The sequence below is a fragment of the Globicephala melas genome, chromosome 5, assembly GCF_963455315.2.
Source record: "Globicephala melas chromosome 5, mGloMel1.2, whole genome shotgun sequence".
Lineage (NCBI taxonomy): Eukaryota > Metazoa > Chordata > Mammalia > Artiodactyla > Delphinidae > Globicephala > Globicephala melas.
Window position 1 is genome coordinate 21,984,262 of NC_083318.1, and position 26,856 is coordinate 22,011,117.

At 39.3% G+C, this 26,856-nt stretch overlaps 1 protein-coding gene and 1 long non-coding RNA gene across 3 annotated transcripts in view; one reads left to right on the plus strand and one right to left on the minus strand.

Annotated features, from left to right (window-relative positions):
* LOC115857176 (uncharacterized) overlaps positions 1–26,856 on the plus strand; it is a 190,033-nt gene that overhangs the window by 94,777 nt on the left and 68,400 nt on the right. The gene's annotated exons all lie outside the window — the stretch shown is intronic.
* Positions 18,044–26,856, minus strand: part of SYNPO2 (synaptopodin 2) — a 172,367-nt gene continuing 163,554 nt past the window's right edge. The window contains exon 5 of one of the 2 annotated variants that reach the window (XM_060298991.2): positions 18,044–21,709. In XM_060298991.2, coding sequence (XP_060154974.1) covers positions 21,167–21,709 — 543 coding nt within the window. In that variant the 3' untranslated portion in view covers positions 18,044–21,166. The remainder of the gene's footprint in view (positions 21,710–26,856) is intronic. The other variant, XM_060298992.1, reaches the window with a different exon arrangement.

Genomic DNA, 26,856 nt, shown 5'->3' on the forward strand with positions numbered 1-26,856 from the left:
GTCATATGATATTCTTCAAAGCTGTTGCACCATCCACTAGTCATTCCTGGAATGTACTTCCTCCTCAACTACATCTCTTGCCTCCGTTAAAAACTGCTATTAAATTTCCTTCTATAGATTTCTTACCTGCCCACAATACTTACTGAATTTATTGTCTTCAGAGAATAAAGAATAGCAATAACACTAAGAGAAGAGGGTAAGTGTGTTCATTGTAGCCACTTTCCATCAGTGATCCAGGAAATCATCCACATTCTTCCAACCATATATGCCAACCTACCTGCTTCTGTAATGTTATATTTTGCCTTCTTTCCTATTATAACAGATTAATTATCCATGCTGTTATTTAGAATCAAACCCTCCACTTGTGCACTGGATCCTCTCTAACAGCCTCACTTCATTCAGGTTCACTGCTTCATTGTCATTACAAAGACCTTCTCTAACAATCTAAAATAACAGCTTTCCCACATCATTGCCTTCTATCCCCTCAGCCTGTTTTACTTTTCTTCAAGGCAATTATCATTACCTGAAATGATACTATACATTTTCTTGTCTCCTTCCACTTAGAACAGAGGTTGGCAAACTATGGCTTGAAGGACAAATCTGCCTGCCATCCGTTTTAATTAAAAAATTTAATTTTAAAATTTAGGCTTTAAAATTTTTATTGGAACTCAACCATGGCCATTTGTCTGTCTTTCTCTGATGGCTTTGACATTTACAACAGAGTTAAGTAGTCATGAAAGAGACTGTATGGATCACAAAACCTAAAATATCTATTGACACTTTATAGAAAAAGTTGGCCCACCCGGCACTAGACCTCAAGCCACACAAAGGAAAGTACTTTATTTTGTTCCCTGCTGTATCCCCAGTGCCTAGAAGAATACATGGCACTCGATAATTATTTGTTGAAGAAAGAAAAAAAGAAAGAATGAATAAATGGATCATCCCTGCACTATCTTGATTCAGTCTTCTCTGTTCTCATTATCCTTCTATTTTCCATAAACTCTGTCCTCTGATTTGTTTCTTCCATTAACCTTTTTTTTTTTTCCCCCCACATGCATCAAATTTCCAGTTGGAGGAAAAACCCTAAAAATAGCTAAGTAACTTCTGGAAATATGAAACTTAAGTTAGAGGAATTTTTTTCCTCTGGCAATAATATATATTTTTTTCTTTGCTAGCATTTGTATCATTGTGTTCATTTTGGAGCAAAAACTCTGTCAGGAAGAAATGATATTTCTTTTAATAGTCATCCTTCACAACTAGTTACCTAACATATTTCTTGATACTCTTGGCAATTTTTGCTAATAATGTTGGCATTTTTTTAACCTTTTTTTTTTTTTTACTCATTTTATGGAGTTTGATTTTTATATTTGGTTGACTGAGCACTTTTTATTTTAATATGTATTATGTGTATTATGTTTACCTCTTCTTCAGTTTTTGCTCATGAGTGTCTATCCAAAAAGTAAACTCTCCTGACACATGCAGTTGTTTTGATTTCACAACTTACCCATGCCGGAGATACTTTCCATACTAACTTTGATCTCTTGCAGATGGGGAGCAAAACCAGTACTAGATAAGCGAACTTTCTATGCCTATACTTAAAACAAAAGAAAACAAACACAAATCTCTGCTGGATCTGATTACTCCTAGGTGACTAAAAATTCTGTGAACCTGTGAAATCTGGAATGTGCTGGCAACAGAGAGCTGGGATTATCTCTCAGAATCTTGGATTATGTATTTGAAATAGGAGGTTAAAGCTCTAATGTATCCAAAAACAATCTAAAGTGTGAGTTATTATTGCTCCCTTAGAGGGAAATTACAACTGTATGATATCTGTGGTAAAAATATGTGACTCTGAATATATAATTATTCACGTGATAAGAGTGGATGCACCAAATCAGATCCATCAGAGCTGTCCTGACATGATCACTTCTGTAATTTGCTTCTAATACCAAACAGACCTTCATGGTTCCTCAGTCAAGGTGATTTGCTGCTGCCTTATCATGAGTAATGATGAAGACACTTGTCTCCTCTCTCTGTCTCTAGCTCTGACCTCACTTATTTAAAATTCTGAGGTTCACTCCTGACAGATCTTCAGTTCACATTCCACCTCACCTACATACAGCTCGATAGCTCCTTAGTTATAATTTATTTGAGTCTCATAAGTAGTGATAATGGCCGAGAAGCCGGATGAAAAATTTTTATTTCTAAATATCTAAGTAAATTCCTAAGTCTATTTCAAAATATAAAGTTTGTAAATAATAAAAAATTTTTCTTTAATAATAATGACATCCCTAACTAACTTTGATGTTTCCTAGTTTTCTAATTACTGTGCTGGTAAAGACAACTAAGATACTGGGAAACAGAAAGATTAACCTACATCATGTAATGGAAAGTTTTTTTTTCTTAACTATTGGTTTTTGTTTTATTTTTGAACTCCAGTAGATTGTTTTTGCTTGTTTTTCATAAATCTCTGGCATTAGGTACTCAAAATAAACAAAATTTACCAAGTTTATTAAACATGTATATGATTTTTTGGTAAAAAGGGAACCTTCATATTACATGACAGCATAATATAATTGAAAGAAGTAAGTTCCTGGGAATCAGGAGACCTTGACCTGGAATTCCTTCCATTGTGTGATGCTAAACAGGTCACATAACTTCTCTGGGATTTGATTTCCTCATCAGTGATGGGCGAAGTTTGAATTACGTGATCTCTCTTCCCTTGCAGTCTTACACTGGAATAGTCTCACACTCTATTTTAAGGGCCTCTGTCATATGTGTTGTGGAAACAAACTCACAAGCTGGAATCCAGGTATATATTCCTACTTCCAATTTTTATTGCTTACTTTCAATATTTCGCTCAAAATGAGGATCAAATTAAATTCTTTTACTCATCTTTTGTTATTCCAAAGGCACACCCAAACATGGGTGTGTGAGAAAAATGTTCAAACATTTGTAACCAATCAACTTTCCTAATGTGAAGGCCAACCAAGCAAAATCCTAAACAGGGCAAGGCAATGAAAACAGTCTAAGTTCTGGCTTGGACTCCTTTAAGGGGTCCAGAATTAGGATTCTTTGTTAACTGTATCTTTTTTATCTCTCATTCTTCTACAGCTGTGTTTTATTGCTTAAGGCAAAAATGGTGCAGAAAGATAATGCAACTGACTCATTGAAACATAAATCTCAGCATAATGATTTAAACACTATGACTTTGTATTAGGCTGATCACCAAGCAATGTGATCAGGCAACTTGACTCAACATCAGACTGCACAAACTGTGAAGGGCAACCTGACGTTTTGGGTGCCCAGACCAAGCCTGTTGCTAAAAACAGCTTAAAGCGTTGGTTGAAAAAACTCTTGATTGTTTGCATTCATGAGCTGGAATACTCAGGCCATGAAATCAGTGAAGTTGGGAAGCCAGAGAAGTAAGCATAGTACATCTTCTGAGTGTATTTTCTGACGTGGATGAACTTGAGGGTTGATTTTTACATCTTTGCAATTTTATGGGGATGGGTGACACCAGGAGGAGAAAGAATGGCACCTTTGTTAGTAACCTGGCAGGAAAGGGAATCTGGAAAAGAGAAATGGAAAAATGTCTACAAGGAATTTTCAAATGGTCAGCTCTGGAGTGTGTGCTCTGAACTTTCTCTTCCTTTGTTTCCATAAAATCCTTTGTCAAGTCCACATTTCTCAGCAATATTTTTCTGTGAAGTGGATTCATTATTTTGTGTGTGGTTGGGGGAGGATGTTGAGGAGCTCAAAGAGAAGGACCAGGAGACAGATGAAATCCGAGTTACATTTATACCCGATCTCCTAATTTAAGCTGCCAAGGATACTTTTTCAAACATAGGGGAGAGGGTGGGGAAGATTGAATGGGCTTTGAGTAAAAACAGGAAGGTTGTTTTCTCTGAAAACTCAGTATGATGTTTGGATAGTGCTGCTTAACCCAGACGCCAGAGTAAGACACAAACTGGGAAGACTCATCCTTCCCTCTCTAGCCTAAAGCTGGACATCCTCTGTGCAGGAAGTACACAGCCGTCTTTTTTGAACCCACAGTCCTGAGCAACCCTGAGCCACAGCACAAGATCTGGCAGTAAAACAGTCATGTGTGTCAGGAAATATACCCTGGGCATGTGGACTTGCTATTGTTAGCCTGGAGGAAATAGCAGGACAGAGAGGCTAAGAAACTTGCTCAAGGTCACAAAGCAAGGAAGTGACAGCACTGGGATTTGAACCTAGGCCACCTGACTGCAGAATCAGCTTCCTCACCACCATACTAGATCCTAGAGGATAGGTTCTGGAAATCAGATATCTGGGCTGTTCCCAGGCTCCACAACTGTATTCAATAGACTGCAAGCTCCATTGAAGTAAACTGGACAAGGCAAGGAGTATGTCTGCTCCACTCATCACTGTACACTCAGCAGCTGTTAAATGATAGGTATTCAGTGTAAGGCCAACTGGCCCGAGGCAGGGGAACACAATCAGATTCACAGTTTGCATCAGACCGAAACTCTCCGGACCACCCAGTTCCAGAAACTGACCTGGAGACATTCCGGACCACCCAGTTCCAGGCACTGACCTGCGGACTTTGCACCCGGCCCAGCTTACCGCCTTCCGAGGGGCGGGACTAACCGTTCCCCAGGATACCCGAAAAGACCACCAAATAAGGAATACCCTGCGCCCTCCCAGATTCACCACACCCCTTTCCCTTCTTCCCCTATAAAATCTTGCCCAACCCTCGCCCGGGTGCGACTTCTCTGGCCCCTTTCTCTCGGACCAGTGAACCTCGCCCGGGAGCGCTCCCTAATAAAGCTCCCTTGAAGCTTTCCTTTGTTTCGCGGTGCCGTTTGTTAAGATCCGACCTTACATTCAGTAAATATTTACAGAATGAGTAAAATGAAACATATCACTACATACACAGGATGTCTTCTCTCATCCAGACTGGAATTCTCTATGCTGTACAAGTCGGTAGGATGTACAAACTAGAGCAGAAGTACTTTATTTTATTTATTTTTTTAGTTTTGGCTGTGTTGGGTCTTTATTGCCGCTCGTGGGCTTTTCTCTGGTTGTGGCTAGCAGGGGCTACTCTTCATTGCGGTGTGCGGGCTTCTCACTGAAGTGGCTTCTCTTGTTACGGAGCACGGGCTCTAGGCACGTGGGCTTCAGTAGTTGCAGCACACGGGCTCTGTAGTTGTGGCTCACGGGCTCTAGAGCGCAGGCTCAGTAGTTGTGGTGAATGTGCTTAGCTGCTCCGCAGCATGTGGGATCTTCCCGGACCAGGGCTCGAACCCATGTCCCCTGCATTGGCAGGCGGACTCTTTTTTTTTTTTTTAATAGATCTATTTATTTATTTTTGGCTGCGTTGGGTCTTCGTTGCTGTCCGCAGGCTTTCTCTAGTTGCAGCCAGCGGGGGCTGCTCTTCGTTGCGGTGTGCGGGCTTCTCATTGCGGTGGCCTCTCTTGTTGTGGAGCACGAGCTCTAGGTGCATGGGCTTCAATAGTTGTGGCGCGTGGGCTCAGTAGTTGTGGCTCGTGGGCTCTAGAGCGCAGGCTAAGTAGTTGTGGCACATGGGCTTAGTTGCTCCGCGGCATGTGGGATCTTCCCCGACCGGGGCTCGAACCCGTGTCCCCTACATTGGCAGACAGACCCTTAACCACTGCGCCACCAGGGAAGCCCGGCAGGCAGACTCTTAACCACTGCGCTACCAGGGAAGCCCCAGAGCAGAAGTACTTTAAATTGTTATTTTGCTTTAAAAATGAAAGAGAATGATCTCTGATAAACTCATAGAGATTAAAGGAATATGACACACCAACTTTATAAATGAGTGACCAGACCCAGAGTGATAAGGAACGCTGCCAAAATCACACCGTCAGTAAGGGCCAGGACGGTGTTAGAATAGGCAAACCAAGCATGTATCAGGGAGAGGAGAGAGAGAGAGAGAGATCAACTCTAACCAGCTCGTTCAAAATGTAAAACTCACAAAGTCTAGAAAAACAGTAGTCCTAATTTCAGTGTACAGGTAAGTTATGTGTCATTAAAAATATTAAAGTGTTATTTGAATTACATAATGGGAGCCGTGGTGGACCCATAGTCTTTTCTGTGCTGGGACCTAGAAAGATCTAAGTCCTACCCAAGCCAGAACCAGGAAGTGGACTCAGACGCCTTTGCAGAAAAAGGCTTTAGTCTCCTAGGCCTTCCCTGATTTCCAAGGATTCAAGCAGTAACTAATAAGGGAAGTGAAAGAATGCAGAAACAAGGAAAAGCAGACAAGAAACAATAATAGTTCAGTGATAAAACACAATCCTGGCCCTTACTGATGGTGTAAACTTGGAAGAGTCCCTTACCACTCTGGGTCTAGTTGCTCATTTATAAAGTTGGTATGTCATTTTCCTTTAATCCCTAGTTCCTCCTCAAGGGATACCCGTAACAATCCAACACGTATCTTTAAGTTGTTCTGTAGGAACTAAGACCCCCCCACCCAGGTGGAGGATGATGACTTCATGCTGAGCACAAGCTTGTAGACCCCAGACTGGTCAGACCCAGGTTGATGATTGAGATTCCTGAAACACCACCCTGTTACCTCACCACCAACCAATCAGAAGAAAGTCATGCACTCTGCAGCCTTCACCCCAAATGTTGCCTTTAAAAACTCATCCCTGAAAGCCATCGAGAAGTTTGGGTCTTCTGAGTATGAGCTGCTTGTTCTCCTTGCTTGGCCCTCGCAATAAACCTTTCTCTGCTCCAAACTTGAATGTTTCGGTTTGTTTGGCCTCCCTGTGCGACAGGCACACAAACTTAGGTTCGCCAACACTCTTTCTCCCTTTTGTCACATGGAGCTATTGTGTCAAGGGCCTGGCTTGATTCTGAAGGAGATGCTGAAGGAGGGGTGAAGTAAGGAGAAGGAATGTGGATGACGGATTCCCAGCCCATTATTCCTTTTGCTCATTATTCCTTGAGGCCACAAATGACACAAGGAAGAACTGGACTCATTAGTCATGTTCTTTGTCTTTGTCATATGTCCTTCTTCCCTTTTTCTCCTGCTTCGAACCTCCCTCTTCCCCTCACTTCTTCACCACAGCAAACATGTTTTAATCTGAAATTTTAGTCAGGTCACAGGATCGGTGTGAACCTGATGACACTGAGTGAGCCAGCGTGATGCATTTTCTGTTCATAGCTCAGAACCTCGGTATTCTGCTGTTCCTGAAGTATTTGTCACCTTTCTTTTCCTTCACTGTTTTCTAGTTCACTCCTCTTTTAGGGCATGTGGGTGGTAGGAAAGGAGGGAGACAGTAGGAGACTCTGGGTCGGAGGCCCCACCCTCCTGCTCTACTCCAGGGGAGGACTGGGGGGTGGCGCTGAGCCACTCCCACTCAGCGCTCCGTCTGTGGGCACAGGAGGAGGCCTGTGCCGCGCCCGCAAACCCTCCCAAATCGCTGTTGACTTTTCTTTAGGCTTTATTTACAAAAATTTGTGACTACAGATAATCATCTAAGTCTTGGAACCAGAGGTGGGTGCAGGTTTTGTGGAGCCTCAAATATGTCCAAATTTGGGGCCCACTTTAAGAAAATAAAGACCTAAAGTTAAAAATATAAAATTAGCACAGAACTTTAGAAGGGGCCTCTATAAATCAAGTCCCTTAAACTACACGAAACCAGCTTAAACTATATTAACTTCAGGCTAAATCCTGGGAGGGCTTTTGACTTTTAGACTGAAGACTTTTATTTTGTGACTGTAAATAAGTTATGAGGGCAAAGATTGTTTCATATGCCTTTTCCACTTCTCCAACATTTAGCCACAGCACCTACTACTGCTGGATGATAAGTACTGGTCCATGAATTGTGTTGTTGTGGATGAAGCTATCTGATAGGCAGGCATCGTGCTAGACTGATGGGATCACTATAATGAATTGCTCTGGAAACATTTGGCCCTAGAAGTGGTGGGGACATAAGGGAGGAAAAGGTCAGTTCTATTTGGGGCAGAGACAGAGTAATCAAAAAAAACTTCAGAGACAAGTTGATCCGTGAGCTGAGACTCGAAAGATGGGTCGAGGTGTGGGGATAGTGTTGAAAGGCGTTTAAAGCAGAGAGAGAAGTATGAGCCGAAGCTTGCTGTCTGAAACCACATAAGGAGTTCATGGAATTGTAAGTAGTTTGGTGTGGGAGGAGTGTGAAGCACTAGAAGAAGAGGGGTTATTAGCAAAAGGTAAGGCTGAAAGGCAGGAAAAGATGAAATACCAGAGGGCTTCACAGGAGTTGGGACTTTAGTCTGTGAACCATGGGGAGCTGTTGATGGCTTTGATGCCAGGGAAGACCACAACGTGCATTTTTGCAATATTATTCTGGCACTTGTATGAAGAACAGACTGGGGATGCAGCAGCAAGACACTTAAGACCCCACTGCAGTAAAAGGCCGGGAAGGGCTGATCGAATGCTGTGACAATGGTGGTGGTAGGGCAGGCGAATAACCAGAGATGCTAAGGAGGGAGCTCACAGTGTTTGGTGACTGATGTGTTGAGTAAGGGCTGGGGTGAGGAGAAAAGTAGGGCAATGATTTCAGTCCTGGCTTAGGTAGTTGGGTGGATGGTGGTGAAACCAGGGCATGTAGGAAAAGGAGCAGGCTATGGGGGAAGTGAAGTCTCTTCTGAATCGATGCTGTTTGAGAATCACTCAAGCAGTAAAGTCTAGTGTGATTCAGGGCTGAAGCTGAAGGGATCATTGAGTCAAGCTTGGTTATGGATTATCTGTCATCAGGATGAGGTGGTTGTAATTGGGTTACTCAGGGAGAGCCTTCGGAAAGAGGAGGGCAGGGGCAGGGTTGGAGCACTCATGTTAAGAACAGGTAAAGGCATTTCCACATTTGCTCCTTTGGAAGTTTTGGAAACCTACTAGCTGCTACCTGTGTCAAATGGCACAAATGCTCCTGTAGCAGGTCCAAAGTACTCTGTCAGCTCCTTCTCTTCCCTGGCTAAGAAATATTGAGCTGTGTCCTGATTAAATCCTACCTACTGTCCCCCATGTAGGGTTGGGTCCCCCAGCCGTGTGTACTACATTCAGCACATATCACAGTTTAATTGGTGGTTTCATTTTTTTGTGTCTGTGTCTCTAGTCGGGAGCTCCATGAAGGCAGGGAATCGTAGATCCCATGCTTACTCCAATGCCTGGCTCATTATAGGTGGTCAATAAATAGTTTCTGAAGTGGTAACTGTGGATGGAAATGGGTGCCTGCAGGTGATTGCCACTGGATAAGAGAGCGAAATGGGGATCCAGTTAATTCCTCTGGGAGAAGTCCTTGCTGAGCAGTAATCTCTACTTGGTGCCTAGTACATAATGTGATTTCTATAATGGCATTCATGATAAGAAAAGTTCTTTATTTTAGCAACAGATTTGTCATTTATTAAAAAATCAGTGTATAATAAATCTTATCATGTAATGTGTAGAGAGCTGTGCTCCTGTTGGTTTTATTTAGAAATAAGTAAGATTTAATTACATTCCTGGCACCAGGTCATTACTTTTTCTTTATACAGAGATTAAAAGGCCAGTCTCTGGAATCAGAATGCCTGGATTTGCATCCTGAATCTGCCACTTACAAATGTGAGGCCTTGGGGAGGTAACTTGACCATTCTATACCTTACTTTCCGTATCTGTAAAATGGAGGTCACGATAGTAACTTATTTATAGAGTGATTGTCTGGGAAATTATATAACTTAATATGTAAACAAGGGCTGACATGGTAAGCACCCAATGATCATTAGCCATTCTTACTGTTATCTGGTGGTTTGTTTACTTTAAGAGCAGTTTTCCATGGTAAAGTTTAAAATGTCCACTCTTAATATCAGTTCGGTATGTACAAACATAGAACTTTTTATTTTCCCTCCTAAATTTATTTCTCACTTTAAGTCTTCCTCATCTCAGTAAAATTATGCCATCCAACCAATGATTCAAACCATAAAATCTAACAATAAACTGCAGTGCCTCCCTTTCTTTTCTGCCCACGTCTAATACATTTCCAAGACCTGTTGAGTCTATCTTCCAAATATAACTAAAATCTGTATGTGTTTCTTCCATCTCCAGTGACTCCGCTTTAACCATTGTTTGCCTGGACTTCTGCAAGAACTTCCCAATTGGTCTTCCTATGGTTACCCTTGCCCTGCTTCAATTCATTTCCCTCATTTTTAAATGCACTGTTTAAATGTGCATTTAAATGCCAGTTCCACTGGCTAGGAACCCTTCCATAGCTCCCATGGTTTTTAGGAGGAAATCCAAATTCCTCATTATAGCCTACAAAGCATGCAAAGCATTCATGAGCTGTGGCTGCCCTTACCATCTTACCTCTCCAACCATTTTCACCAATGTGGCTAGAGCCACTTAAGCCTCTTTCTTTCCTTGATCATAGTGATCATTTTCTTCCCTACTGCCTTGCAGTCCTCTCTGCCAGAAATGCTCTGCCCCAACTCTTTACCAGGCTAGACATCTTATCCTTGAGATCTTCATTAGAATACTAAGTGCTTGGAGAAGGCTTTTCTGACCCCTCTTTCTAAGATGGCCTTCCTCAGTTATTCGCTCTCTTATCTGCTATCTGTTACTTCCCTGGTATTATTTGCTTGTTATTTTCTGTTATCTGCATTTCTTGGTAGAAATAGCTCCATGAGGGCAGGGACATTATCTGCCTTTTTACCACTGTGACCCCTGTGCCTAGCAGAGTACCTGGCACAAAGAAATATAATGAATATTTACTGGAAGAACTAAAAGACTGAATGAAAGCTATTGGGGCACAAATTGACTTGGAAATCAAGAAACCATAGTACTCTCAGTGTATTCATTCATTCATTCAAGCATGTATTGAAGACCTACTATGAGTCATCCATGTGATTTATTAGGTGTTAGAATAAAAGATAAGCAAGAATAAAAGATAAGCAAGTCATTGTCTCTAATATTGAGTATAACTGAAATATTATAGAAATGCAGAGGAAGGAGTTTGGAGAACGAAATGATTTAATGAGTGATATCTTAGCTGCTTCTTGAAGGATGAACAAGTTCACAGGCTAGGAAAGGAGAAGGCATTTTAGACAGAGGGAAGAGTATACTCAAACACATAAGGGAAGGAACCCAAACAGCAGGATTGTGGAAATGGATTATTGACCAGCTGGAGCAGTGGTGGGAGCCAGAGCAGGAAGAAGGATAGATTGGTGCTTGATAAGGCAGAGCTGGGCCTTCAGCAAAAAGGAAGAGAAAACCATTATGAAGAGTTTAAGGAATTCAACATTAACAGGTCTGAGTTAATTATAATTATAATAGAATTATATATAAATATAATTATAATAGAAAATAATGGAACTGGGGATGGAGAGACACAGTATGATGCTATTTTAATAGTTCAGGTAACAGATGATGAGGACCTAGACTTGCAGAGTAGCACTAGGAGTAGAGAAAAGTGGTTCTGCACTCCACTGGGCATTTTGTCCTAGCTAGGTCTCAATTTTCTTTCTGCAAAATGAGAGTTTTGATTAGATAATCGCTATGATACTTTTCAGCATCATGATCCCATACATGCCTTAGAATTTTTCTTTTGTTGTAAATTTATCTATCTAGTTTCCTAAACATGGAGAGGCCATGCCGTCTACATCTTTTTATCATGTATATATAGATAAGTGCAAATAGAATGGGCTGTGAAACAGAAATGGCCAAGTTCAAATCCTTGATCTACCACTTTCTGTTAGTATGACCCTGTCAGTTATTTATGCATTCTATGCCTCAGTTTCTTCATCTGTAAATGGGGATATTAACAGTATCAAATGTAAAAAGTTAGAAAGATTAAAAGAGACAATAGAGTTAAAACGTTTAATACAGGATTTGGTACATTTCCAGTATCTATAGTGACTATCATCATCATCACTCTTTCTACTTAGCAGAGTGCTTATCACCTAAAAAATACTTACTGTATTCTTTTTTTTTTTTTTACTTACTGTATTCTTGATGAGTGATTGGATGAATGCAGTGAAAGAGAATAATCATTCAAGTAAATTATGTCAAATAAATCCCTATTAATTGTTTTCTGGATTATTGAATAAGATTGTTGTTAATTCTGTGAAAATAGATAAGCAACAGCTAAGTCTCCAGTGCAAATCTGCACCTTGCCATGTTTAAGAAGGTTCATTTGGATTGACATATGTGATGAAATCAAAGCAGATCAGAAGAATATGTGGCAGAATTGCCTAGATTTTGTGACACTTCTCCGATTTTTTTCTGTTTTTGAAAATCCATAATAATTAAACTCTTGTGACTTTGTCATAATTTTTCACATATCATCCTGTTGAAAGATTTTCACATCATTCTTGAACTTGAACTGTTTGTTTATGTGGGTATAATAGACTGGCAATTTCCAGACTTCAGAGCTGCTTTAGTTAGAATGAGTTATTATTGTAGTCAACTCTGACTTTTTCTGCTTTACTCTTTTAGAAGCACAAATATTATACATCTTCCACTACTTCCACTCCTTCTCCTTCATTTTGTGTTTCTCCACTTTGGGAGGATTTGAGGATGGAGATAATGATAGAGTGCACCATAAAACTATCCCCTCGATTGCCAATGACATCATCTCTTGTCTGTAGAACAGGAAGGGAGGAGGGATGTTAACATGGGCCGTGTCTGGAAAAACATCACATTGGTTCAGGTCTATACACATCAAGCGCCTTAAGAGCTTAAAATGGAATTGGTATTACAGCAACATTCATGTTTGAAAATGGCATTGTACCAAAGGTAGGATAATACTGTCGTCTTAAATTTAGCAGATATTGGGTTAGAAAAGCTCTGCAATCAATTCTTTGAAGAAGGAACACAACATTGAAAGGAAAGAGAACCTGGTACTCATTTTGGCTTTCAAAATCCCTCCTGTGTTTCATTATATGGTGTCTAGGTCCCCTTCTCATTTTAATAGTCCATGAGTTTTGGAAACTTACCAAAGATATTCCTATTTTAGTTCTTAATCTATTAAAATAATTTCAGTATCAAAGCGTTTTTGTGGCATATTTAATTTTAAATGCTTTGAAATCAAGACTATTTAGCAAAGGATAAAATCTTAGATTATGCTGCAGGAAAAGAAGACGGCACATTACTTAATCTGCCAAATGCAAAAGAAAAAAAAAGATTTATTCCTGTCAACTGGAAAATAAATGTTCCAAAGATTGTAACCACATCTGTAACATATATTGATGGCTTGGAGGAAGGCTGGGTCACCCTAGTGCTCACTCAGCCATTACCGTCTTCCCAGAAATTAGAGAAGTGGGGCTACTGGGGGTCACTCTTTCAGCACAATTCCCTGTTCTCTGTTCTGTTGAAAGAGTTTTAAAGAGCAGGCCAGCTGGCAGCCATGCTGTGTGTTTGGGACAGGGGTGGTGAGATGAGGAGGGTGAGATGGGAGGAGGAGGCACTGTGGCAGAGAAGGGAGTGGGCAGTAATGGGGGAGGGAAGGGACATTTAGGGGGTACCCTAGTGTTGACTGATTTAGTACAAAGTGTTCAAGGAGGCAAACCGTGCTTCCTTTTCACAGAAAAGACTTGACAGCTCTCCATGTCCTTCTTTCCTTGGACCGTCCTCTCTCAAATGTATCTTCCCCACTGCTGCCAAAATGAACTTCCTACCAAGAGGACTAGGTCAGGCCAGTTCCTGTTTAACATTCTTTAATGGCTGTTCATGGTTGCCTGACAGCAGGAATAGGCAAACTATGGCCAAAAGCCCAAATTTGGCCTAATGCCTTATTTATTTATTTATTTATTTATGGCTGCATCGGGTCTTAGTTGCAGCACGTGGGATCTTCGTTGCTGCATGTGGGATCTTTTCGTTGCGGTGCGCGGGCTGGAAGCAACCCTTTGCTGACTTAAGTGGTTGGAAAAAAATTTTTTTAATAATATTTGATGACTTGTGAAAATTATATGAAATTTCAATTAGAGTCTCCATAAATAATATTTTATTACGCCAGGCTCATTCATTTTCATATTAGCTGTAGCCACTTTTGTAGAGTTGAGTCAAAGCCATATGCTTCTCTTAGCCTAAAGTACTTAGTATCTGGCCTTTTACAAAAAGAAAAAGTTTATTCTTCCCTGTGGGATAAAATCCACTGCTTTCTGACTCTCCCTTTATTATCCAGCAATAACACAGAACTGCCTGGAGTTTATTAGCTGTGCCCTCTGTCTGGAATGGGCTCTTTCTTTGCTGTACTCACCTCTACCAATAGAGGTGAGTACAGTCACTCAATCTTTAAGACTCAACTCTGCCATGAATTCTTCTAAAAGGCTTCTCTGAGGACCTTTTCACCCTGCATACAGCAATCCTCCCACCCTTAAGGCTGGGGGTTTTTTTGTTTTGCTTTTTGCTCTTCTCTTAATCTCTGTGTACAATCCTATCAGTATTCTTGTCTCCTTACATTGTACCTTCTATTAGTACTATCAGCTCCCTGGGGACAGAGGCCACATTTTATTCACTAATACATCCCTGGCATGAAGCATTGTATTTAGCCCTGAGTAGGTAAATGATAAAGGGTTGCTGACTGATAAGTGAATGCATCCATCTCCCCATGACAGTAGTTCCTGGAGCTGCCAACAAAAGGGCTTTATGTGCCCTGGTTAAAAGTGATACATTCTAGCGGAATTACTAAATGTCCACCAACTGTGACATTCCATTCTCCTTCCTCAGGTTCTCTTCTTAAAATCTGCAGAGTCTATAGCCATAGACTATGGTGAGCCCATTTATATTAGCTTTCCACTTAGGGAAAGGATTTGAATTTGCTCTTCCTTTAAACCCAATTCTGGGTACATTCACTGTACCAAGAAAAAAAGTCTAGGGCAGGACAGAAATATCATTCAGTGTTTTTAAACCTGCTCAGGCTGATAAAATTTAATGTTTCCTTTTGTCACAGAAATTAAAAATCAGGATGAGCATTACTTGCTGACCTTATAATTCTGCTGTATTCACCAAAGTCACAATTTTCTTAGATTAAAATCAAATCTTGCTATTGGTAACTTCAAATAATAATAACTCGGGAAAAATTCAAAGTTGGTTAATTTAATGCCTGAAGGGAGATCTCTTAAAGTGAATGCAATGCATGTTTTATGGAAATATTTGTGCCATAAATATCAGTGTCTTCATGGTAGTAAAATCATTTGTTTTATACTTACGGCTAAAATTCACCCCCCTTTCTTTTTTATTCATCTTGGAATGGCCCTCTTTTAATGTGCTTTGTTAATTTTATAGCAGGGTAATGGTGAAATAAAAACGTGTTACAAATCATTTTGCAACTTCCTCAAGTAAAATATTTATAGAATTTGTTCATACCTCTGATTTTTTTCTACCTGATAGCACTTTAGTCCTTGAACAGTTAATTCTTATTTCTTTCTCAGTGCCTTCTTTTTTATGCAAAATGAGAAATCCAGATACTTTGCTTATTAAAACATCTTGTGGAAGTTGAATCTCTCTTGGAAACACTGTAAGATTTTCAAACACCACTACTGCAGAACACTGCAGGACATGAAACCTCTGCCCTCTTTTTGGTTATTTTCTTTATCAAATTCATGCTGGACCTAGGGCTTGGCTTAGCTGAGCATTGAACTTTGGCTGTTTTATCACAAAATCAGGGTTCTTATTCCTCTTCTTAGCCCCCTAGTAAGTATCAGCTTCAATCAATTAAAGGCATTTTGTATTGCTGATAATCAGAGCTGTAGTTACTGTAGATAGAAACCGGAGAAGATATCATTCGAATTTAAGGACAAAATTTAACTGGCATAAAGTTCCAAATAAAACCAAGTTATGAAAAAATAGGTAAAACCCCTCCCTATTTATTTATTTATTTTAAAATTATTATTCTTCTCTGTCCTATTTACTTACTGGTCTGGCAGAAGGCTATGGTATGAATGACATGTAGAATAACAGGAAAAACTACCAACTTCTTGAAATGAGGCTAGTCCTGACTGGGTCAGGGATTGGCCCTGGGTCCTAAAAAGCTGCTGTGGACTCCTGTCATAGATTTCTCTGCTGCTTAAAAAATGGTTGCTCCATCCAAATGGGAGTAGGGGCAGTACAAACAGTGTATCTTCCCTAGTTTAAGGATGGCACTTTACTTTCCAGCATGTGCACTATACCTGCAGAATACAACTATAGCTCAGTTGTCTAAATGGATAATTTTTTCTAGAAGAGGTGATGCTGACGAAAGGCTAAGCAGGATCCTCTGAATGTTCGTAGTAATGTAGACAGGGTTCTTCAAGGTCAGTTTGGGCTTACATAAAATTGTGCCTTTGCCTACATATACTCCATTATAATTTATTTGGTAATTTAGGGCAAACCTCACATTTATTCAAATCATCATGGTGAGGCAGTCCTGCTCTACAAAGCCTTTTCAGACCCTCAAGTAATAAGCATAAATCTCAAAATGCTGAAGAGGTGGTGAAGCTTTTTCCTCTTGGCTGGAGGTGGGAATGGAGGACAGTTTATTAAGAAGAGTGACATAGGGACTTCCCTGGTGGCACAGTGGTTGGGAGTCCGCCTGCCAATGCAGGGGACACGGGTTCGAGCCCTGGTCTGGGAAGATCCCACATGCCGCGGGGCAACTAAGCCCGTGTGCCTCAACTACTGAGACTACGTGCCTAGAGCCTGTGCTCCGGAACAAGGGAAGCCACCGCAGTGAGAGGCCCACACACCACAGTGAAGAGTGGCCCCTGCTCGCCACAACTAGAGAAAGCCTGCACATAGCAATGAAGACCCAACGCAGCCAAAAATAAATATAAATAAATACATTTAAAAAAAAAAAGCAAAGTGACAGAAAAGTCAAGGACAAAGAAGGTACAATGTAGCAACTCTTCACTACAACTTTAGAGAGGAAAAAAATATCAGAGCAAGATACACTGGTGGCATTTCCTCTTTAAGTGGTTTTCATAAAATTACTTGATTTTTATAGGGGGGATTGCCAGACTCTTTCTAGAAATATAAACTGTTACATTTTATAATGCTGTGAATAATGAAATGTCCCTTTGTGAAAAATACTGCTCCATTAAATTTGAGAAGTCACAGATCCTGTTCTTTTCCAAAACCACTGAGGAAAAGTACTTTGCACTAAATACTTCTGGTATTATGTGGACTAGGGAAACACTGGCTAGTCCTGAAGCGTCTCTGTTGCTGTCTTCCTGGTGACTAGCCAGGGAATTGGACTCTCCTTGCCTCAGGCTGCCCACTGGCTCCACTTGGAGATAACATAACTTATCTTTTGGCATGTTTTGAGATTTATAGTTTACTGAGTGCTAGGAATTCCTAAGAGGAAAGGGGCTTTTTCTATGGCATTAGCATCTTCAGTCATGTGAACAAAAAAAGAAGAGAGTGTCACTCATCATCTAGTTATACAAAGGGTTAAGTCGGAATCTGCTGCAGTTGGCCCACCGACAGAACAGTGCACCCTGAGGAAAATACAGCATGGAAAAAACGTATGAGGCATTCTGTGCTTTGGATAAACAGGCCCCTAGCTAGTTAAGAAGCACATCTCAGGAAGAATTTCAGTGAGCCCAGTTTCTTGCAGAAAAGCACAAAAATCATTAATTTGAGATATCTGTTCTATGTGATTAGCAATAATCTTTTACTAAGATGTTTGCTTGACTACCAGTATTTCCTAGCAAAAAAATTCATAGGTATACTGGCTCCTACCCTGCCTCTTCAGAGCAGTTTCTCAGAGCTACTGAGAGACTGTCTTCCTGGCTGTAGTCCTCAGTAAGACCCCAAATAAAACTTAAACTCACAACTCACAACAAGTTTTTAAATGTTATAGCTAAAATGTTACCAGCCAGCATGAAATTCTTTTGATGTGTCTGGAAGCTGATACAGTAGAAACTAAAATTTAAAAATATGTAGTAGATAAGGTTAAATCTTTGGAGTGAAAACTATTTCAAAACAATTTTTTATAAGGAAAAATAAAAAGGCTGTTTAAGTTGATTTTCAAGTTAATATTTATTACTAATACAATTTTGATTTTCAGTATGCATCTTTCAAATACAGTCTATTGGGATTAACAAAGGTGGAAATGTTAAGCTAATAAGCAGGAGAACATAGTCTATTTTAGAAGAAAAGGTGTGGACAATGTAGATACTTCTACTTTAAAAGGAAATCAAATGTGAAAATCTACTTTCTCTTAAAAACAAACATTTCTACAGTTCCTATCTAATTATAATAACTGAGCCTATTTGATGTATTTTTTTATCCAAAGTTTCAATTGATTAATATATATATGTATATGCTTGAGCCCTAACTGTGTAGCCCTTTCCAGTGTGGGTGATGGGGCCAAAACATGAGACATATTCAGAGATAAATGGACTAGAATTGTGCAGTTATAAAACTTAAAATACAGCACAGTATTTAAATCATCTTAATAACAGACACTTCACACACATGCAATGATATATTTAAACTCAAGATGGAAAGGAGGTGCCAAATTAGTGTACTTTTAGAGAATGCTTTTTAATCCATGGTAGAACAGAACTCTGTACCTATGTGACTGCTACTAGTAGAAAAATGTCTTACAACACATGTGGTATATATTTACAAAGCAACAGCTCTTCTCTAAAAAGACTATTATTTGGAATATAAGACAAACTGATTTTATTTTTGTGAGAACAGTAGTTATCTAGGTATTCTCAAAAGGAATCAGATATCAGCATGGCAACCTTAGCTCAAACACTAGCTTGAGTGTAAGCAATCTAACTTTACTCCTTTTGAGTAAACTGGAGATAAATACCCATACATTTTGTGATGATTTGACAATGGCACTTCTGCTTTTCAGAATTATGTCTGCAAAGTATGACTTCTTGAAACATTGACTTCTAATAAAAATATGAGACAGTCATTTCCTTGTGAATGAAAAATGCATAACTTTCCTGCCATGTACTGTCATTTTCATGATGTCTAGAATAAATTCAAATAGCTTAATACCATGATTATTTTGATCTAGTGCATGCAAAGAGGGAGATGGTTGTTTTACAATAATATTTAAGTTTAAAATGTCTGCTTCTCTCTATTTTGAGTCTATTGAAAGTTTTAGTGAATAATATAATGTATATCAACTTCTGGAATTGAAGTATCTAAAATCTAAGGAGTAAAGGAAATAACTTCTAGCATCATAAAAGAAAGCAACAAAATAGGATATGATCCTGTCACACAAAATCTTTTCTGCTAAATTCTGCATATCTTAAAACATTGACATGTAGAATAACTGAATCACTATAAGAATTTTTATGTGGGGATTCCTGAGAATTCCTGACAGATTAATCAATATACCAGACATTATTTTTTTAATTCTTTAGGAATCTTTAGGAATTCTTTAGGAATCAATAATTATATCTTATAATTTGAGAGAATTAATGATGTATCAATTTAAGATAATTTAACACTATAAATTTAGAAAGTACTCTTCTTAATAACTGAACAAATTAGTATCTGGGTGACTCCATTACCAATAGAATTTACTGTGATTTCTTCAACTTTTTATTTCTTTGTTTCCAACATAAGGGATTACTTGTATCCTGGCAATTTAAAAAAATTTTATCCTGTGAAAGAGACCATCATAGTGATAAATTCAAGAGTCAAAAAAAGTAAAACAAAACAAAATAATCATATTTAGAAACCTAAGAAAGTTTTGAACACTCAAGATGTTTTCATTTTAAAATGTTCTCAATTCTTGTTTATGATGTAAAATACTTTGAATTTCCTTGTATTTAATACTTTGTGGGTATGGCAGTGAGGAGCAGGTGTTTGACTGATTGTCTCATGGTCATGCTAACAAGGCATGGGTCATGGAATTGTCCAAGCAACTGTTTAACTTCCTTTGAACATCCTAATGATGTCTTTCTAAAGAAGCACCACTTGTTGCATAGGCTTCTGTGGCATGCTTTCCATAACTAAATAAATGGTCATGACCTACGTTTGCATAATAACAGACACATCCTCTACCACTTCCTTAAATCCACTAATAGCTTTTTTTCTTCACATCAACCCTCACTCCACATAACACATAGCACAAAACCTGCCGCCCAACAATTCCTCTTGGACCTTTAATGATACATGTAGTGACACTAGGGACCTCATCCACTCCTAAACTTAATCTGATATTTATATGATGAGCAATAAAAATGCATAATGCATTAAGGGTCATTCTACAAATGAGAGAAACTCAGAATATCAGAGCTGTTAAGGATATAAGAGATTAAATAATCTGATATTCTCATTTGACAAATGAGAACGCCTGAACCCAGAATCTATTCCTGTCTCAGGCTACTGGCTTTAAGTAGATTAAAAATAAATCCTGTAGGGCTTCCCTGGTGGCGCAGTGGTTGGGAGTCCGCCTGCCGATGCGGGGGACGCGGATTCGTGCCCCGGTCCGGGAGGATCCCACATGCCGCGGAGCGGCCGGGCCCGTGAGCCGTGGCCGCTGAGAGGCCTGCGTACCGCAAAAAAAAAAAAAAAAAAAAAAGTAAATCCTGTACCTAAATCTTTCTATTCCCCACATATTACGCCATTTATCTCAAAAATCCGTCTGAAAAGTATAATTGTCTTACTCTCAAATATTTATTTCTTTCTGAGAACATCTATATTTCAATTCCAAAAACCAAATTTTATCAGATTTTAAATATATTTCAGAGAAATGCTTAAAATACCACCAAGGAAATCCTTTTTATGTAATTATTATTCATTGTCATATCCCCATTGAAAAATTCTCCAATGTTATATATTCTTGCTGTTACTGCTAATGACAATTAGCATACCATATTTCATTAATTCCATCCTAGACTAAGGCACATACAAGAAAATACTTAAATTTCATTTTAATTGAGAGAGTTTAGTTGCCTAGACTACTCCATATTAATGAAAAAAATGGAATTAAGATTATGAATTACGTATAAGTGCCATCAGCACAGAAAATGAATTTTTCTTCAAAGAAATTCTCTATGCATCTGCAGAGAAGGAAGTGATTCACACTCACATGTGCATACACACACACACACACACACACACAAACTCAGATAAATGACCTATGAGAACAAGCCAAGATCAAAAGTGAATCTAAATCTGTTAGAAAAGTCAAAACCACTGCAAAGAAACATTAAAAAAAAATTATAAGTGGCACATGATCAGTTCTTCTAACTTTCATGTTTGGCGTCTCCATCCCCTAGGGTGTGGGTTATAGTTGCAATTGGTTACTGAAACACAGTAATCAGACCTGGTCTCCATGGACATTATTTCAGAATCATTTCTGGAAGGCTGCCTATAATATGCATATGGTACCTGTGAATCATGTTGGGAGTTGGTGGGCATACTATTATTGGGTAGGAATGCAACATTATACTCTTGCCTTCCAAATGAGCCCATATTGGCCTTCTGGGTTTGAGAGACATAGGACAGTCTTTCATTCCAGTCCTCAGACGGCCCTGGAAGCACCTTCCTCCGAGCTGCTGAGACCACATTTGCCATAATGGATTCCTGAATGTTTCTGGGTCTGAAGGCATCATCCAGTAAACCAAAAGAAGACTTGGCTGCTGCTTCCCCAGGAGTTAGTCTCTTGTTTGCTTCCTCTAGCCCATCAGTTGGTTTGCTAGAGTAGCTATAAGCAGGCTGGTATACCCAAGGAGATGTTGTAGAGATGGTGGGTGGGACTGGTCTTCCAGGAAGAGAAAGAGAGCGTCCACTCTGCTAGAAATAATGAAAATGTTAATATATCTCATTCATGTTGGTTTATGCTGATTGACTGTTATTCCAATGTATTCTCCACACCATTACTAAGCACTATAAAAATCAAATCACCACAATGCTTAGTCCTAAAGCCAAGATAGGCTGCCTCTACCCGGTGTATTATTAGTGCTGGTCTGGGACTTGGCCCTCATTTAGGACCTCCTCCTTGCTCTCCTTTTCTGAACCCATAGCTCCAATTGCTACCATCTTTCTTAGTCATAACCACCATGGCAGGTGCCCTGTAATCACTGGGAGCCACCCTTACTTCTGTCTGCACTGTTCATATTCATATCTATATCCACAGCCCACCCTCATTCTAATCCTGTTTTCCTGATACCAAATAAACTTAACATACTGATAACTCTGGAAACAGACCATGAGCTACTGGGCTTTGTACTTTTCCCAAGTGACTTTTAATATGTTATATTGATCCACTGATTACAGCAAAAACAAAGAAAAACTACTTAGATGTATTCAGTGTTACTGGTCTGATGGAGTAGATCGCCTTTCTCCAGCCAGATTCTTTTTATACAATAGTGAAAATCACATCAATCTTTATTTTCTGAGTGTGGTGTATTGCCCATGTCTTGAAGGAAACATTTCAGCCACGTGTTTCATTTGTGCTTTGGTTCCTTTTATGTGTATTACATTCCTTATTTCCTTGAGAGTGTGTGTCCCTGAAATATTCCCTTGTATATGCTAAATGTTCAGTTTGTCTAATATGCAGAAATATAAATTACTGAAAGCCCTTTTATTCTCTCTTTTTACCCATTCTGTATTTCCAGGGACCTTGAAGTCTGGTTATATACATTATATTCTCACACATTCCCATTCGCATGAGACCCTTAGACAAACTCTTGGCAAAAAGTATCAAAGGCACACTTAAGAGAAATGAGTCAACTTGGAAGTATCATAACATTGTGTTTCTTGAACAAAAAGCATTGCCATGCTTAAAAATGTGTTCAGATACTATAAATGGTTTCAACAGCTTTTCTTTCTTAATCAAGTTCTTAAATTTAAAATGAATAGCAACACCTGGATTTGGACAAAATGTCTCAGATTAAAATGTTTAGGTATTTCTGTTGTTGTTATTCCATTAGGCACACAAAGAAAGTGGGTGGTTCAATCTTGGTTTGCATATAAAGAATAAGGGAGTCAATATAATGAATCTTGATTCTCTCTTTTCAGTCATTAAAACTTTAGCAATAATGGGGAAATTTCCTGGCAGTCCATTGGTTAGGACTCAGCACTTTCACTGCGTGGGGCCCGGGTCCGATCCCTGGTGGGGGAACTAAGATCCCTCAAGGGACACAGCCAAAAGAAAAAAAAAAACTTTAGTAATAATGGTTGACTTTTAGCAAAAACTTGTTTTCATTAATCTCCTTCTCTTAATCTAAATCCAGTAAGTCACTATTTAAGGACTTGGTTTCTATTCCACATTGTTAGTGCATTGTTTTCATTCATTTATTCATTTAACAAAAATTTTATTGAATACCTAATGTTTCTAGGCACTTTCCCATGAGCAAAAGATACAAAGATGCTTCAGATAAAGTCCCTCTCCTCAGGAAGCATACAATCCAGTACAGTTTTTAGCTCTGCAATTGTGAGTTAGTCAATCAGAAGTCAATTTAGAGAAGAGACTCTTTACCTATCTTGACAGGACCAATAGCCAGTTTTGTACACTGTGAGAAATATTATCATTCAGCATGATAAAGAGGAATTAGCTCTTCTCTCCCACAGTATGTGTCTATGTCTCCCTTTTGTCCTTAATCTCTGGAAGAAAGAGAACAACATTGGTCTATAGAGTCCCTGGGACGCTTTTCACATTCCAATGATATCTGTTTTCCATCAGATACAGCACCTGCTTTAGTCTGGTCTTTAAAACAATAGAGACGTAAAGGATGGCAACAAAAAGACTCAGGTCTCCATAGAAATATAGGAGAGGCTCCTGAATATACATACAGGTAACTAACATCACTGGCTAATAACTGGAAAAATAAATAATTACAATATATTTGGAAGTATTAAGTACAATGTGAAGGCATACACCTCAGTGATAGGGCATGAAAAACACTGGATGAAAGAGAGAACTTTATTTTCTGGTCTTTGTTCTACCCACTTAGTTGGGAAATCTTCAGAAGAATGGAATCTTAACAGAAATGTAAAAGTTCAAAACACTGTTGAATGATACTCTAAAAACAAAGACATCAGGGATTGTTTTTCAGCTAAGGCAAAAAACATTAATCAGTTGAATGTGGGGAGAAAGAGTAAAACTTTGAAGTATAGTGTTGAAAGAGTAAGTCATAGTTTTCTGAAGAGAAATTTAAAATAGCATTGAAGCTTTTAAGAAAAGTCTCATGTAGAATAGACATACGCCAAATATAGCAGCAGTGCAGTTCGTAAAGGAAGAGTGCAATGACCTCAATGAACAAAATGACAATTGCTCTTCTATATACTCCTCAGACTGCCAAATGTGACTTCATGCTCCTTTAAATGCTAACAATAGAATAAAATTACAAATTGTCTTAGGTTAGAGATGCAACTGTGGTATAAATAAATAGTTCTTTAGGTACATTTTTGTTTCTGTTCATGCCAAAAGTATTTCAGGCCTCTAGTCTCTGCCTGCACCCAAACCCCTAATTCTAACGTATTTCCCCAAAGCAATTTTCACATCTTGTTCTTTGGTGCTATTTCCTTCTGTCGATCTCTGTCCCAAGGCTCATGCTGTTCTCTGCTTGGCTGGCTAAATGAAGCCATGTGATCTATCCTGAGCCAGAAATGACCAAAGTGACCTGAAAATAACAGAAGTGTTTCTTCTGTTTTGGAGTTTAGATGTCTGATGGTAGAATCCTAGCCACACATGGGTTAGATTCTGTGTTGGAGTTTCTATCTTGGGTTGTATTACTATCAAAAGAATTTAGTTTTGATATGAGAGCACTTAACTGTAACCAGTATGTTAAATTGGTTATTTTTTTGTGTATTATTATGTATGATGTGTCATCAAAATGCTTATTTCTTTTTGTCTCCTACTACCATTTAAGTTTTTTTAATGAAAGAAATTTTTTCACTGCTGCTTATGAAACTTAGCAGGTCCTGTGACATTCTGCTTCCTTTTAGGACTAGTCCTATCATTACCTTAAGTTACCCAAACCACTTGATTTCAACATAGAATATTCCAGCCACTGGAAAAACAAACTCCAATCTCCTCTTAGAGTTAAATCTCCTCTCCTTCCCCAACTGCGGCCCATTTCAGGAGGATCACCTTCCTTCAGGGAAGGCACTGTGGTTGGCTTCTTCATGCTTTCTTCCTCTTCCTCTCCTAGCTTGCAAACCCTGACTTCCAGCCCCCTGAGGTTAGAATGACAGGATAGAGAAAAAAAGAGCAGAAAGAAATTTTTACTTGATTTGGTAACATCATATTCTGGCTTTTCACTCTCAGAGCCAGGGAGGCCCAGAGAAGAAAACTTTCAAGGGTATTTGAAGATTCTTATTCCTATCAGATAGCTCATCTGTAGTCCTTGGTTCATGCCAATTCATCTCAATTCTAGGGGTTAACTTGTAACTCAATCTGCACCCCCTAGAAAGCTGTCTACCTACTGTTGTAGCTACTAGGGTCTGTTTGCACCCTTGGAGAGGCCCCAAGATGACCCCATCCAGCTCTTCCTAACTCCTGGACTGCTCTGGTCCATGGGGAATGCTCACATCATTTGCCTTTGGGAGTGCAGCAGCAGATTTCCTGGTTCTTTGCCAAAACAGTTTTTCACACCATCTCTCACCCTGTAGATATCCTGGGAGGGAGTCAGACTGACTGCAGCCCACCCACTCTGACCTCCCATCCATCTGCATGCTGACATCTCGGATCAAGTTCCCTAAGAAGCCACTTTGAAACTCTTTTCTCACAAGGCTGGAGGTGAGAGGGTAGGGCCCCCCAACTCCACCTACTCCAAACACACACTTGATCTGCAGCATTCCAGAATTCCTCCTCACAAAATCCTCTCTCCTTACCAGACTCTGACCCCCTTTAATAACCTGGACCTAAGGAGTTCAAGAATTGTGGAAGTGGTTTGCTATTCTGTGAACACACCGGGACACTCATGTCTGCTATTTTCTTTGTAAAGTCTATGTTTTAATCTGGAATCTCACTTCAGTGTGCAGCATCTCTTATATTTGAGGGCCTTGGGGGAAATTTCCACTTTAATATTCTGTTATATAACATTATCATTTTCAGTAGAGCATATAGTTCTTTCTCTTATTTTTCTTTTTAAAATGAAATATAGGTTAAAAATAGAATGAAATGTGTTTTTTTTCTACTAATTAATCTCAAGAAATTTATCTAATAACTTCAAATAGTCTTAAAAGTTGAAACCTTATACCGCACCCAGGCCTTGCCCTAGAGAAGGTGCCTCACTCATTTCCAGGGCATCTCAGGCAGTGCTTAAGCTCTAATCATTGAGAACATCTTCCATATATTGAACCAAACTTTGCCTCCCATAACTTTACCCCATTGATCCTGATAACATAAAGTACATCTACTTATACTCCTCTCCAGCCATTCCTTCACATATTCCAGGCTGCTTCCGCTCTCTCAGAGCACCTTCACCACCTCATGCTCTTCTTCACTTTTCCAATGAAGGGAAAATAACATCTATGGTGTTCACTCCCTCAGGTTTTCTGCATCCTTTTTCCGCCAGTTTGTTAGATAAAACTAATGCAGATATAATGTCTTGATCTCCTTAAGTAGATGTACTTCCAGAAACACAATCACCAAAAGCAAACCCATGAAGATATCATTCAAACTGACTGAGGGGCCATGTCATCTGGCAGGTGGCATAGTTAATATTGCACGTAGAACAAGTCTCTGTGTATTTAGACCAGTGTGCCATTTAAGTGTTGAATCCATGAGAATACATGTCACTCTTTAGCTCGTCCAATAAAATGCATGCATTAAAGGCTGCAAATATTCACACTGAACTCACGAATCACCTAGTGTTATGTATTCCCATCAGAAGGATAAACACAAAGGAAGCATTTTCCTGCTTCTGCCTTCCGCAATAGCCAACACTAGTAGATCACTTACTGTGTGCCCAGTGGCGGGTGCTAATTGCTTT